Source organism: Mangifera indica, chromosome 10, assembly GCF_011075055.1.
Source record: "Mangifera indica cultivar Alphonso chromosome 10, CATAS_Mindica_2.1, whole genome shotgun sequence".
In the NCBI taxonomy this organism is placed as follows: Eukaryota; Viridiplantae; Streptophyta; class Magnoliopsida; order Sapindales; family Anacardiaceae; genus Mangifera; species Mangifera indica.
The window spans coordinates 15630589-15646371 of NC_058146.1; the positions used below are offsets into that span (position 1 = coordinate 15630589).

At 32.2% G+C, this 15783-nt stretch overlaps 1 protein-coding gene and 1 pseudogene across 3 annotated transcripts; one reads left to right on the forward strand and one right to left on the reverse strand.

Moving 5' to 3' along the window:
- Nucleotides 1–28: 28 nt before the first annotated feature.
- LOC123226801 lies at nt 29–3033 on the reverse strand (annotated as a pseudogene).
- A 5623-nt stretch (nt 3034–8656) lies between these two features.
- LOC123228058 (E3 ubiquitin-protein ligase WAV3-like) lies at nt 8657–15663 on the forward strand. Of its 3 annotated transcripts, none has more exons than XM_044653258.1 (3): nt 8657–9035; nt 10861–12782; nt 15216–15663. In XM_044653258.1, the coding sequence occupies exons 1-2, from the start codon at nt 8814–8816 to the stop codon at nt 12739–12741; spliced, it is 2103 nt and encodes a 700-aa protein (XP_044509193.1). In that variant the 5' UTR covers nt 8657–8813; the 3' UTR covers nt 12742–12782; nt 15216–15663. The 3 variants fall into 3 exon arrangements, with proteins under 3 accessions (XP_044509193.1, XP_044509192.1, XP_044509191.1); XM_044653257.1 differs by lacking the exon at nt 15216–15663 and adding an exon at nt 12890–12975; XM_044653256.1 differs by lacking the exon at nt 15216–15663 and having other exon boundaries at nt 10861–12975.
- The last annotated feature ends 120 nt before the right edge of the window (nt 15664–15783 follow it).

A 15783-nucleotide genomic window follows, 5' to 3' on the forward strand; every position in this document is an offset into this window, starting at 1 on the left:
GTAATTGGCAGTGAAAAATAATCTCGTGTATATTATATAAAGAAAGAAAAGAATATAATTACAGTATTCCTAGTTCTTTTAGCTTCTTTATATTCCTAAAGTTGCAGACATCAATAAATAAATCTGTACAAGATCACGTAAAACTCGGACTGTTGCCCGGACTTGCTGGTTTTCTGTGAGACCACACTCGATAAGCCATTCCTACTTCAATCAGGGATGTGTAAGGCACACCAAACGCAGAAGCTGGTCGCTGGCAGTTCCTTCTCAAGAAACCATATACAATGTTGATGACAAACTTCTTCATATATGAAGATGCATCAGTTGCCAAGACACAAGTATTGCCCATCATATATGCCAGACCAGATTCCCTAGCATCCTCAAGTTCCTACAATTCTTTACTGCATACAATGCCGCAAAATCTTACTCTCTTCCAGTTACTCCCAATAACAACTCCATTTTCTTGTCCTAAACCGCCTGCATCCACTTCTGGCCTTGAATCAATCATAGTCATCACCCCAGAAGTTTCAGCATTGCAATCATCATCACATCTGCACAGAAACTCGGCTATGGTTTCAAGTAGTTGATTCTCAAAAGCATTGCAATCGTCATCACATCATATTTGTGTCTCCGAAGCCAGCAACAACGGCAATGCACAGAACCATCGAGATCCGGTTCATCTCTGGTAAATAGATCTGCCCATGTATCTGGCTTGATGCGTGTATTACTTTGACACGAGGGAAGCACCTCAGCGCTCTACATTGGCTGATTATTGAGAAAGTAGCAGAAAAAATTGCCTGACTTGCCACAGCTGTGGCAAGGGTGGCAATGACCAATATTGGCCAAAATACAGCCTCTGAAAAGGGAAAAGAAATATCAGGAGAAATTACCCACAGGAAATGCTGCTGCATTCGGGTTCAAATACTGAATCAGTGATCAATTTTGCCTGAACATTCGAAATCAATAGAAAAATGACGCAAATTTATCCATTATAAGAGCTTGTAAGTAAGTCAAGAGTACATTTAATGCTACTAGAGGATTGTGACACATATTTTCTTTAACTTGCCCCTCCAGTTAACCCTTAAAAGAAAAAGATGGCTAAACTAAGACATACACCAAAACTATTAATCAGAAATTCTTCCTGAAAGACTTTTGTGCCACTGATAATTTACAATAAGAAACTCAAATTTCTCTCAAATAGACCAATCTCTTCATATTCTTAGCCAGACAAAGCTGAAGATGGATTTCACAAAACTGAGCCCGCAGCAAGGGCCCACCGTGGCCACCCTAAGTCAATGGTAAAATATGCAGAGAAAGCAGAGTGATAAGTTTCTAACCTTACTATAGTTACACCCACTTTAAGTAAAGGTCATATTTTAATTGAAATGTTAAAAAATTACCGAGGATGGCTTTGAAGAAGCTTCTCTCAAGGTCCCTTGTATGCTTGGAGTAAGAAGCAGCCTCACCCATATAGGCAACAATTAAAGATGGGTAAACAACAGAAGTAAATGCAATCTGAGAGGTTAAAAAACGTTACAGAAAATCTATAAACCAGAAATAATTAACTGTAACAATACCAAATGCATTATGCCGACCAAAATCTTAATGCTAGAAGAAATTATATAGAGGACAAGCTTTTCTACTAGATATAAGTAAAAAATTCCTTTAAAACCACTAAACTAAGAAATGGATAGCAGAAGTATTCATGAAGAAGGTATGAATTCTAAAATTCGCACCGAATAATCAATTAGAATTACCATGCATGGGTAATTCGTTTTTATCATTGAACTTCTAGAAACTAGAACAGATAAAGATGATGGCTCACCCGAATAGCAAGCTGAGAAAAATGACCAAGATCAGCAAACATGGCCTCTGCACCTGATAAGAGAAGACTAATTTTTAGTAGTTACCATAACACTAGGCTTGAACTGAAAACTGGGTATCGAGATGCAAAACCAACAAACCTGTGATGCACAGAACAACTCCTCCAGGAGAACTCCATAAATCTTTTCCAGCCTTTTTGAAAAGATATATACATAATATGGTGAAAGAGCTCTGATAATGCCTGGATTCCAATGTATTATGTTGTATAAACCAGCCAGACTAATGCATATGAGCCATGCTAACAAGATCGGAGCAAAAACAAAGCTAACCCTGTGCGTCCCAAAATGTAAAGTGCAAACAGCCCCACCAAAATCAGGCAAGCAATCAATACAGTATAATCTGCAAGATAAAAAACATATTAACAAAAAGCCACAAGAAAATAGTGACAAAAAGTTTATCACAATATTTGCCCATTCTAGATGAAATTATATGAACTGATTTATTTTTATAAACAACCAATTCCATAGGAATTTCTATTGAAACAGCGCACATGAACATATCACACCTCAAAGAGGTAAAAAGATTGATAAACTAGGCATAAAAATTAGAAAAAGTGAGCACCTCCAAAAGGAGAAGAAAATGCTACTTTCACCTACTCTCATGTAGCCCCTTAGCCTTTACTTTTACGCCATTGACTGCAGAAAGGACTGCATACATGAAAAACGAAAAAATTAGAATGATGTTACTCATTTATTCCATCATATTAAGATATACCTAAGACAGCTATAATGTTACTCATGCAGGTCTTTTGGAAGCACCTTCACCATTATCATCTGCTCCTAAGACAGCTATAATGTACTTGCATAGAGGGATCAAAGTCAAAGTCCAGAAAACCAAAGAAAGTAACCTGAGAATTACATCATCTTCCTCGTGAAGCCTCAACTTTCCCGAAAATGTGCTCTGGTAAACATATATCGGTGATATGCTTAAGTCTCCGTACACTATACTAAAACTCTGATATGCTAAGAGTAGAGTACTCTTATAAAATTTCTCCTAGTAAAACAAAAGCCACAACTTATGGACACACACAATTACAAAAACATTAAAGCGAAGAACATAACGATAACGACCCTTGTTGCTGGAAAATTCAATAACATTTGCTAACAACTTATCAGTGTTAAATCTATATCTAAAATGGTAATAATAACTCATGATCATATTCCATTCTTACTTCTATAACCTCACCTATAAGCTCACACAGAGCAAACATCCCACATTCAATTCCAAATTCAGATCACACACAAACATAATTACAAAAGCAATAAAGCAAAGTGGGCTCTACAAGTAGTGGTGGATTAGAGCCAAGTTGGCTTAAGTACAAATGTCAGCTTAGCTCAAAGGAGCTCGAATGAACTCGACTTAGACATGCTCAAGCTAAGAGTTTTATATTGTCAAGTTTAAACTCGAGTTTAAAGATGTTCAATCTATCAAACTCGTATGTTTGAAAATGTTTGATTCGAATTAACTAAAATAATGTTATTAAATTAATAAACATCAAAACAATATATAATAATAAAGTTTGACTAGACTCGAATCCACCCATGTCTAGAAGGTGTCAGCCCAGTAAATTCAATTACATTACCTAATTTCACAGCAACTACAGAAAATATTATTAAACTGTTTATCAATCTCCTTCACGTCATTTATACTAAAACGTGCACACAAGTACAAAGCATTAAAGCAAGATGATCACAAAACAGTGTCTGGCCAGTAACGCCACTGTACAGTTCAATAATAAAGTAACAGTTAAGTATTGTTACCGCACATTTCATTTACCCACATAATGTCAACATTAAATAATGTTACTAAATTGGTTATCAAACGCATTCTATGTGATTTTAAAACTTAAAACCAAAAACATGAGCGCAAAAATCATATAGTAATTATACATTCTTATATATAAATATTTGAATTTAATAAATTTTATAAAGAGTAATTTTATATATGTAAATATATATATTAATTATATAATTAATGAACTATGAATTATTTGATATAGTAATTATTAAAAAAAATATATGTGCAAATATACAAATAGTTGGTACTAATGAGATAAATGAATGAACGTTTAATAGATGGTTCCAGCTCTCTAGCGAAGTTTCTAGAGGTTGTCATCATCGAAGATTGTCGTTGGTGAGGAGAGAAAGAAAATCTAGAAATTTGAAGATAAAATATCACTTTTTAAAACTTGAAAAAGTTGGAGGGTGAATCGTAAGATTTTTAAACTTGGAAGAGTAAAATGTGATAAAATTTTAATTTTTTTAGTAAATAATAATTTTACCATTAACCTTAATTGAGATTTTTAATCAAAATTTTACCATAAATAGATATTTAAATTTTTAAAATTTTACAGATATATATTTATTTTTATATTAAAATTTGGATAAAAATAGTTATTTGGCCTATATTTAACTATTGGAAATAACTTTTGAACCCATCCACTAGACATAACATTTTTTTATTTTTCTCCATAAATAAATAAATAAAAGCAAAGCCCTGAGTTTATTTATATAAATTAAATATGCATAAAGCTCAAATGGCTTGATTGCTACCAATAATAAGTCTTGCCTTGCCCATATATTATATTTTGACTTTCACCTTATGGAAATTTCCAAGACGCTTCCTCTTAGCCACCTTATATCAAGTGGGATTTTTCAAAATTTTATATTATTAAATATAGAGCTATTTAAATTATGATGAAAGGGACATTGGTCCATAGTTATACATAGGGATAAAAATATGATAAAAATACTGAAGGGATAAAAGATTGACTCTAACTAAGATAACTTGTATTCTTTTGTCAATTCATTTAGAAAAAGTTTAAGACGAGTTCAGTTAAATTGAATTTGAGTTTAAATTTGAGTTTAAGAGTTTTATATTATTAAAAATTTAAGTTTGAAAATGTTTTATTTGTCAAATTCACAAATTTAAAAAAACTCAATTTGAATTGACTAAAACGAAATCGTTTTGATCAAATACATCAAAATAATATTGTTTAGATTAATTTTGATTTAACTATACTAATAAACCAACCCTAAACTCGAACTCAACTTGATACTGTAGACAAACTCCAACCGAATTAGAGTATAACTTCTCTCAAATTAAATCAAATTTAAACTAGTTTAAAGATAGTTCATCCAACTTGAACTTGATTTTGTCAAATCGAACCAAATGAGTTTATCTAAATTCAAACTTAATTCAAATTGAATTAAACCTTAGAAGGGATCCTATTTTATTTTATCAAAAGTCGTTACATATAATTATTCGTGTTCAAGAGTAATAAATTTGACACATGTGGAGATTTATAGGGGATATTGATTAAAATAACTTTTTTTTTTCTATTTGTATACATATATAATCATTTTTTTTCCTATTATACATATATAGTCCAAAACATAAAATATTTAAAATATTTTTAAGTTTTATACTTATCCAATCAAACATAAACTTACCAAATCAAGATGTAAAACTCACTTACTTGCTCAATCAAAATTGAAATATGAGGTGAAATAAGATGAAAGTGTGAAAATTTCTGATGACTTTGACGGTGGAAAGATCAGCCAGGTGATTAGCCAACCAACTTATTTTTAAAAATTTGATTGGTTGGCTAACCCCAAATCTCATAATTTTCTTCTTTTAAAGGTAAAATCAATTTAAAAAATGGTTATATTTGTATAATAGAATAGAAGATGATTTTATATATATATAAAAGGCAAAATAAATGGTTAGTTTAATCAATATCCTGATTTCTAGGCTTTAAGCTCGAATCAATACGCTAGTCTTCATTTTCCTTATTTTTCAATATCTAGAAACTATAATTATGTATAATTATATAATAATATATTATTTAATATTTAAATATATATTTAAAATTAAGTGTAATATTGCAATATTATATATAAATAAATTATATAAATTTAAATATATAATCTAATATGATAGAATTTGATTAAATGATTTTAAAGTGAAAAAAAAAAACTAAATAATCATATCACCCAATCATACATTATTATCTCAGTTTATATATATAAATTTGTATAATTTATTTGTGTACATAGTTTTATTATTTTTTTAATAGTAAAAGTATGTGTGCTACTAACTAGACATAATAACATCAACTCATACGGTAATATTGTGAGATTTTAAATTAAAAATAAATAATATTCAATTATATAATGAAATATCAATGTTAATATATAAATTAGTACTCATGCATAAATTTTGTTTTTAATGTGTTTAATTATGGTTATATTGAAATCAATAAAATTATTTGTACTTATAATAAATACCAATTTTAGGTATCAATAATGATGTGTTATTATTTTAAATTATGAATAAATTAATATCTAATTATATGATAACACATCATCATTGATACTCATGATTGATAAACACACATAATAACACTTTTTTCAAAATCTGTATCCTTCACAAAAACATATATCTATTTATCATTTCTTTAGCATAAATCATATATTTTTAGTTTGAGTTCGCAGAATAGATGAGATTTTGGTTATAGCTCGAGCTTAAAATAATTTTGGTTGACCCGAGTTCAACCTAAAAAATAACATTTTAATTTTTTAATATTTAAATTATTAATTTTAATCTCCTGTATTATATATTTGTTTATTACCTTATATTTAAATATTTTGGTGTAATGGTTGTAAGGTAAATTATTAGACGTGAGATTTTCTTTTACTTGGCGTGATTAGTTTAGATCTAAACAAAATCGACAAGGTAGTTATCGAGTATGCACAAAAAGATAGCTTTTGGCTAGACACAAAAGAGTTAGTCAGACTTAAGTAAGAGTTTCATGTTACAAAAAAAAAACACACATTAAGGGTGTGTTTGGTTGAGAGTATTAAAAATTACTCTAGTAATTTATTTTTTATTACTTATATTACTTTATTTAGTTTATAAATAATAAAATATTTAATTAATCTTCTATTACCAAAAGTGATGTGACAATTAATATAAGAGATACTCTGATTACCATCTCTACCTTAGGTATTAAAATATTACCAAAGTAATCATGATTTTATTATAATATATTATTTTTTTAATTTTTTAAAGCAAAAATAATAATATTTTCAATTAATATAACAAATAATATAAAAATATTTTAAAATAATTATATCATAAGGTATTTAAGTAAAATAATTTACTAGTATTTTTTTATTACCTCTAATCAAATATAATAATTATTTATACCTACCTATTTTTATCAAATATAGTAATAATTTATACCAAGTAATCTTTACAGTAATCTATCTTCAAAATAATCTTTCAATTTTATTAATAAAACATTCCCAAAACCAAATGTCTCTTAGTAATAATCAAGTATCGACTTTTACGAAATGTTAGATTCAATCTAAATTGAGCATTAATAAGACTTCTTTGGGGATTCCCTCTGAAAAAACAATGTTTTAGATTGGTTTGATATCACCGAGTTGAGACTCAAAAATAATTTTATTTTGTATTTAACTTGAATCAACTTAATCTTAAATGATTAGATTAATTCAAACAATTCTTCAACTCTGAGTAAAATTAGTTCAAAACGAATCCAATTGCTTAAAGAAAAAAATAAAAAACCAATCCGATCCTACTTCTAATATTAAGCCTAGCTGTGAGAATTTTTCTGGGTGCAATGTCCAAATTCTCTCCTAAAATACACTCCACAACAGTACCAAAAAAATTATAAGACCATAATGAATATTTGTTAGATTTATTAGAGAAATTAAATTAATTGTCCAAATACAATGAGTTTTAAGCAAAAATGTCCAAGTTTAAAGGGCCAAAGCAAAAATACCCAAAAGTCAAACTATTTAAGAGAAAAATGCCCAATTACTTTTTAAAATCACAAAAACTATCATTCATGTTTTCTATATAAACCCCTACCTTTCATGTATTCCCACACCATTTAGATTTTAGTTTCACTCAATATCCAATACTGTAAGTTCATTCAAAAAGAAAACATTTCATATTTCTAAATTAGATTTCTGACCAAAATTGCATTTTTCCGCTCTTATTTCAATAATAAACAAATTTATACATATTCTAATACAAAAATCCTTAACTGATTCATCTAAAAGAAGTAATAACCTATCTATAAAATCAATTGTTCAAAACTAAAAATCCTAACTAATAACGCTTAAAATCTTTATATAATCAGTAAAATCTTAACATCAAAATGATTCAAACATAACAAGGGACAATATATTAACCTTCTTTACCATTTTTGTTGTTGGAAAACTACAAAAATTGTCGAAGAAAAGCCAAAGTGGTGCAACGGTCATTAAACTCGTGAAACCTTTGAATTTTTACAAAAAATTCAATATTGTTTTCATGGAAAAATGACTTGGGTAATTGTATTGACTTGGTTTATATACAAAGACACTTCAATCTATTCTTATTTATTGGGTATTTTTGCTTTGTGTTGAAAAAAATAGATATTTTTGTTTAACATGATTAAATTTGGGGTGTTTCATTAATTTCTCTTTTTGTTATAAATTTTCAAAGATGTGAAAAACTCACAAAATTTATTAAAATTATTTTTACAAAATATATCAATCCGATTAATTCCCATAAATATAAATTTTATTTATTTATTATTAATTATAATTACGCTCAGAATAAAGAATTTTACTCCCTCAATAAAAAAAATTTATAAGCTATCTACTAATTGTAAATTACTTTATAAAATAAAATAAAATAAATAAAAAATTTACTGATTGTATTAGCTTTAATTTTTCAACCTAACAACAATTAATTATATACATTCTCTCAACAAATTCCCTCACAACATAAACAAAAAAGGCTCTCTGCTTTCTTCTTCTCTTCATTTCTTCTTTGTCGTCGTTTTGCGGCCATGCGAAGCGCACTGTGAAAGGAATCCGAAGCCTAAACGAGATAAGCGCACTGTGAAAACGACAATGGCGGAGACGTTGCGAAAGCTCCGGAAATCGTTCTCTATCAAGCTCTCTTTCCACGCCAGTTCCAGCTGTCCTCGTTCCTCCCGTTCCGGTTCTCCACGTTCCTCTGGTTTCCACCGTTCGCATTCCTCCCTCTCGGGCTCGGGCTCGGGCTCTGGCTCTGGCTCCTCCTCTCGTATCTCCCGAAGCTTCAGCTTCCAACCGTCTAATAAATCTTCCAAGGTTTGCAGCTTTTTGAATTAATTTTTTGAAAACGTTTTCGGATCTTGTTTTGGTTTTCTCGTTTTGGGTTCGGTTTCATGAAAACCGCCTGCGTTTCTCCGGGCATTTGAAATTTTCTCGTAATGACCGTATTGCCCTGCGGTTTCGTTTTGTTAGCGTTGTTTGTGAGGGTAGATTGGGAATTCAATGTTTCGTGTTAGGTCACGTCTGTTTAATCTTGAATATGATAATAATTTTTCTCTTTCTGTTAGCGTTACGTGAAGATCTTGCTCTTTTGCTTTTCGCCGAATTCTAGTGTAAAATCACGAAAGTGCCATTGTACAGTTTGTTTTCATGGCGTCATATCTTATCCAGAATGACAACAGCAACCTGGATAAATGTCGTTTACTTGTGCAGTTGTTCTGCTTTGTCGTTGCCTGTAGTTGAATTTGAATTGTATTGAACTGTCTTGGTACGACGTAAGATCCTGTGGGCTTGAATTGGACATTAAAAGGCTGTAAAATTTATCTTAATAATCGATTAAAGGGTTTGCTCTCTAGTTAAAATGGCTTAATTTTGTGTTAGATTAAGTAAGTCGAATTTGTTTTAGCTTGTATTATTTTGTGTTTTCTTATTAATGTGTAATAAATAGCATGAAATAGAGGTTAAGGAAATGAATTTGTCTATGTTAATTGTTTTGTTTGGTTGTTGCGATCATTAAGATAGAAGAGTAGGTTGATCTGTTCCTATTGAATTATTCTTAGTAAGTTATCCGAGTAGCATTAATTTAGTAGGTGAACATGTTCTTTTGGTTGGTTTTTATCAAGAGACGTGAAAATTTTGGCTCTTTATCTATAAACGTTTAGTTTTTGGCTGGTGGAGTGGTTTTGACTTGGTGATATGTACAAGTCATTAACTTTCCATTTTTTGTCAGGAAAATTGCAGTAGTTGATCTGGGTCATACCTATCATATGTTGTTGAAGGCCAGCCTTGTAGCTTTTTCGGAATTCCATTATCTTTTTCATTCTCTTGATAATCACTAGTGCCTGTTGCTACTGCCTAAATATACATGACTTTCTCTTTCATTTTCTTTTTCTAGAATGCATTGTAAATTTCTTGTCATTTATTATTCTTGTACTCTTGGTTGCAAATATCGCTGATGCTACCATATTCAACACTGAATATGCAGTAAAATTTTGGTGATTTAGACTTTAGATTGATACAACTGTAAATAAGTAGAAAGTTGGTTAGTAAAACACATTTTTCCTGCAGCATACCATCAACTTCTGTACTATTAGAAAAATTAATTGCTGGTGAAGCTTTCATTATATTTTTAAGATTACTAGTTGTTGGGGGCATCATTATATTATTAATGTTAAAAGTGACTGAAGTTATATTAACTGTTACATATGGAGTCCACAGCATGGTTTACTTAAGCTGCTGTCATTCAAACTGTGGACATTTATTAGATTAGGTGTCATGAATCATTCCCATAGCTATATGTGCTCGCAAACTGACTTCTAAGTTGTATCTGTCGGGACCACTGCTAGTGACAAATCTCTGGTTTGGTTCATTGCATGTATCCGTATGGTCTCTACTTAATTAAGCATGTGTTTTAGGTTGTAATGCTTCCTACTTTCTGTTTAAATCCACATGTACCCCTTTTCCAGATGTTTTCTTTTTATCAAATATTAGCATGGATTCTTCGAAAATTGCAAGTTTGCTTTATGATGAGTATTCCAGTGCTGAAACATTTGACCAGCCAAAAGAATATGGGCTAACAACTATAAAACTTACAGACAAGGATTAGCCATGGTTTTAAGACTAAAAAGTGAACGTTTTGCAGAAAACTTGTGCCATCTGCTTGGGAAGTTTGAGAACAGGACAAGGATTAGCCATCTTCACTGCTGAATGTTCCCATTCTTTTCACTTCAATTGCATTACAAGCAATGTTCAGCATGGCAATCGCGTCTGTCCTATTTGCCGCTGTGAATGGAAAGACATTCCCTTCCATGCTCCGGTGCATGTCATAGATAATAACAGACGTCATGGTCATGGCAACCGGGCAAGGGTGAATCCTCAAAGTGCTGCCACTCCTGTACAGCTTCCATCTGATCGTGACCATTTTGCTGATGATGAACCGCTCCCGGTCAACTCCATTGGCCCAGCCACCTCACCCTCCCCTGCCCAAGCATTGACTGTCAAGGCCTTCCCTGAGTATCCTGCTGTCTCTGCCACAGATTCCCCTGCCAAGTTTGCTGTTCTTGTTCACATCCGTGCACCATCTCTTCTTAGTGATGCTAATCATCTTGATCGAGCTCCCATCGACCTTGTCACAGTACTTGACGTTAGTGCCAGCATGTCTAGCAAGCTTACCCTTCTCAAGCGTGCTGTTCACTTCATTGTGCAGAACTTAGGCCCTGCAGATCGGTTATCTATTGTGGTTTTCTCTTCAGTAGCTCGAAGAATTTTCCCACTTCAAAGGATGACTGATTGTGGTCGTGAGGATGCATTTCGTGCTATCAATTCTCTTACCTCTAATGGTGGAACCAACATTGTGGAGGGCCTCAAGAAAGGGGTCCGTGTTCTTGAGGATCGTCGTGAGCGCAACCCAGTTGCTAGTATTATTCTCCTATCCGATGGTCAGGACACGTACAATGTTCGCAGGCATAATGATTGTGTGAGGGACAACACATCGAGCTATGAAGTGGAATATCTGAACCTATTGCCCTCTCTGATTTGTCCTCAGAATTCTGAACCTGGAGGTGAATCTCAACAACAAACCATCCCAGTCCACACATTTGGGTTTGGCTTAGAGCATGATTCCACTGCAATGCACGGCATAGCTGATGCTTCAGGTGGCACATTTTCCTTCATTGAAAGCATTAGCATTTTACAAGACGCTTTTGCCAGGTGCATTGGCGGTCTTCTCAGTGTTGTGGCTCAGGATGTTCAGCTCAAAATTAGTTCAATTTCAGCTGGTGTAAGAATCGAATCAGTACCCTCTGGTAAATACAAGAGTGACATTTTGATGGAAGGGCAGCAAGCTATCATAGACATTGGAGAGTTATATGCAGATGAGGAGAAGGAATTCCTGGTATATATCTCCATTCCAAAGTCTTCTTCCAAAAGTTTAGAGAGCACACCATTACTGGATGTCTTTTGCATGCATAAAGACTCAACCTCAATGGAGATCCGTGAAGTGAAAGGTGAGAGAATTGAGATTCGAAGACCGAAGGTTTTGTCTACTGCTGACAAGGAGGTGAGTCTGGAGGTTGACAGACAGAGAAGCCGCCTGCTTGTCGCTGAAACAATTGCAGATGCTCAAAGAATGGCTGAAATGGGACAGTTAGAGGGTGCACAAGCTCTTCTGACCGAACGAAGATCAATTCTCTTAGCTTCAGCCTCAGCCCAGGCAGGCGATGGACTCTGCAACTGGCTGGAGACTGAGCTGAGGGAAATCCGGGAGAGAATGGCAAACATGGAACTGTATGAACGAACTGGGAGGGCATATATCCTCTCAGGATTGAGCTCACATTCATGGCAAAGAGCCACAACCAGAGGAGACAACACACGGACATTTTCTATGAGTAGTGGCAGAGGTGATGAAACCACAAGCTATGAAACACCAACAATGGTGACAATGGTGTCAAGGTCTCAAACTCTCAACTTCACACAAGGTGGACCTCAACCTTCAAGCAGCCATAACAAGTCCTGCAGAATTTGATTCAGAAGTCATGGTTAAAAAGAGAGATTTTTCTTCATCAGGTAAGTCAATATTTTTGCCTGGTTAATAATAAAATGACTGCATTTTTTCTGAATCTATTAAGTATTCATTCAACTCAACCCAACTCTTTTTCTGACTCTGTTATTAGGTATTCGTTTGTTTCTGGTGATTGATTTGATTCTATGGATTACCTTACTGTATATAACTTCCTATAATTATTTTGATTATTTATAATCTTTTTTTTTTTTAATTAATTAGATTAAGCATTCTTCTGGCTCTATGCATTATCACCTCCAGTCCGGACGTTTTGAAATTTTGAACATTAGGACCGAACATGAGTGATCATCGATTATTGCTAATTTCGCAAATGACCAAATGTGAATAGGGTGGATTCAATTTGAGCCGCTTTGAGTTGAGATTGACATTCGGTTTAAATGAGTTGAGTTTGAGCACCCCATATATCAGCTTGTTAATCTTGAGCTTGATTCAAGTTGATCTTGTCAGCATTGTCTCATTGGAACTCACTTTTCAGCAGTTTTTTTTTTTTTTAACTTTCTTTGATAATTATTTTTCAACAACTCTCTTCTGCTTTAACATTACTGTTGACCAGTTTATATGATCTCAATTTCTAACTAGTCATATTAGGTTTGAGTCAAACTTACCCTTGTTTAGGTTAGACTCTAATCAACTCTTAAATGCGACATTTAGAGCTTGCTTTAAAATTTCCGACCGCCAAGTTGTGAGAGGGTAAGTATTTGGGCTTTTTTATTTTATTACACCGAAAAAATGATTTTCTTTCACTATGTATAACTGGGCATGTGAATTTTGTCTAATATCTTAAAAAATTAAGGTCAAAAGACTTATTCTCACTTAAAATATAGTAAAATCTTAAACTTTCACCCTTTAACTTTCAAAAACTCAAACATCTATCCACAAGCAAATTTCTGTTAAAAATCTTAGTTAAGATTAGAAATAAAATTGTGATTTAATAAAAAAGTTTAAAAAGTAAAGTTTTATCACATTTTTCTTCTCATGTTTAAAAACTCACAATTTCTCCTTTGACCCAAAGTTTGAAAAGTGACAAATACCTCTTTAAAGTTTATTCTTGTTCTTTTAGGTGTTGATTCGCCCTCTCTGGCCATCGGTCGTTAGTTCTTCTCCCTTTTGTCTTATCTCTCCTTTCGGTCTCTCTTCCTTTTCTCACTGGCCTTCTTCGGGCAAGATGAAGATAAAATTGTCTTCGTCTTAGACGATGATGAAATCGTCTTCATTTCAAACAAGGATGAATGGTTATAAATGAGATAGGAGAATAAATTATAAGTCATAAATGAGATAAAGTAACACATTGAAATCTATGTTAATTGTTGAATCAAGGGCATGGGTGCCTTCTTCTGAGGGGGAATGTCTACAATGACAACCAATCTGACATCCTGAAATGAGTCAAAGGACAACAAATAACAAGGGTAGAATAAACTCTATAGTATATATTATAAACAAGTTTAGAGTACTTACATCGCCATAGCCAGGGTGTGTAGATGTTGTGTCCTCTTGGGAGGGAATGTCGACAATGATGTTTGTCCCAAAATTTCGGAACAACAATTAAATAGTCATTCAAAATATGTTTATATAATAAGCAAGAATAAGATAACAAATTGTATTATATTTACATTGCCACTTAGAGGACATTCGGTCAAGGGATCCTCTTGCGATGATGCCACATCAACCTTAATATCATGTAACAAATTAAAAAATGGCCAAAGTACTATTTTTCACCTAAAGTATGCTGATTTCTCAAGTCCTTTTTGTTAACGTTAAAAATCTCATTTATTCACTTACAGACAGTTAAATTTAACAGTTTCAAAAACAAAATCATCATTTTATCTCTAATATTAAAGTAAACTTAAATTTGATTTTATTTTTTCTCAAACTCTAATAACTAACAATTTTTCTTAGTTCAAGTTTTTAAAAACTACATTTTCTCTTTAGGTTTTCTAAACTTTCAAATCCAATTTTTTAACGATGACGACGATCTCTAAACACCATCTCTTCCTTTTCATCATCTCCTCCTCCTTGGAGTTGTTATCAACAAAGACGAGTTGTCTTCATCGATGACGACTCTAAGAAAGACATAATATAAAGATTAATCTTATTACCATTTTTAACTTAGATATTAAAAGAATTAATCTTTATTTTATTATACTCATATTCTTATTTATTAATTAATATAACAAATAACTTAAAAATATATTTTCACCGTATCCAAAACCACATCTCAAAGAAGAATCATGAACAAGAAACCTATTATCTTACCATGTACATAAATTGATGGGTCTTATGTGTACAAGAAGTTTATAAACCAACTTTAGTTAGTTATAAAAAATATGAGACTGAACGAACGATGTCCCGCCCAAGCTAAAGAAAACTTTGCCAGCGCTTGTTTCCATGTTTGTTAAAGAAAATTTTCCACATAACAGAGACTTCAAGCGACGAAGTGGGGTCTGCGTTTTGACGTCGAATACTTGAATGAGTCCGAAAAGATTAGAGGCGGCAAGGAGGAAGCCATCGTAGCGAAACGAAGAGCAGAAACTATGTCTTTGAAGGAGGAAATAACAATGTTTTCAGAGAAGGCCTTGGGAGGAAAACAGAGTGAGAGAGGCAGATTAAGCGGCCGGATGGAGGTGAAACAAGATTTGTGAAAAAGAAATAATTAATGGAGGATGCGAGTGTAGGTATTTTTGTCATTATATTAAAAAATTATAGATAAGGACACGTATTTATTTAGATTTTTCAAAATTAATTGGTAAAATTTTGTTAATGGATTAGACTTTGGGTCGGAATAAGTCTATTAAGCCAATCTTTAATTAAACCTATTATTTTGTATCATCGGATCATATTCATATTATATCAATTGGATTTCATAAATAAACCTTTAACTCTAACTTGATTTAAATTAGAATCATATTAAATTTTTTAATTTTAATCAAACCTTTAAATATTTAAATTGCTCAAAAATTATTTATCATTTTTATTCTTCAAAGTGTT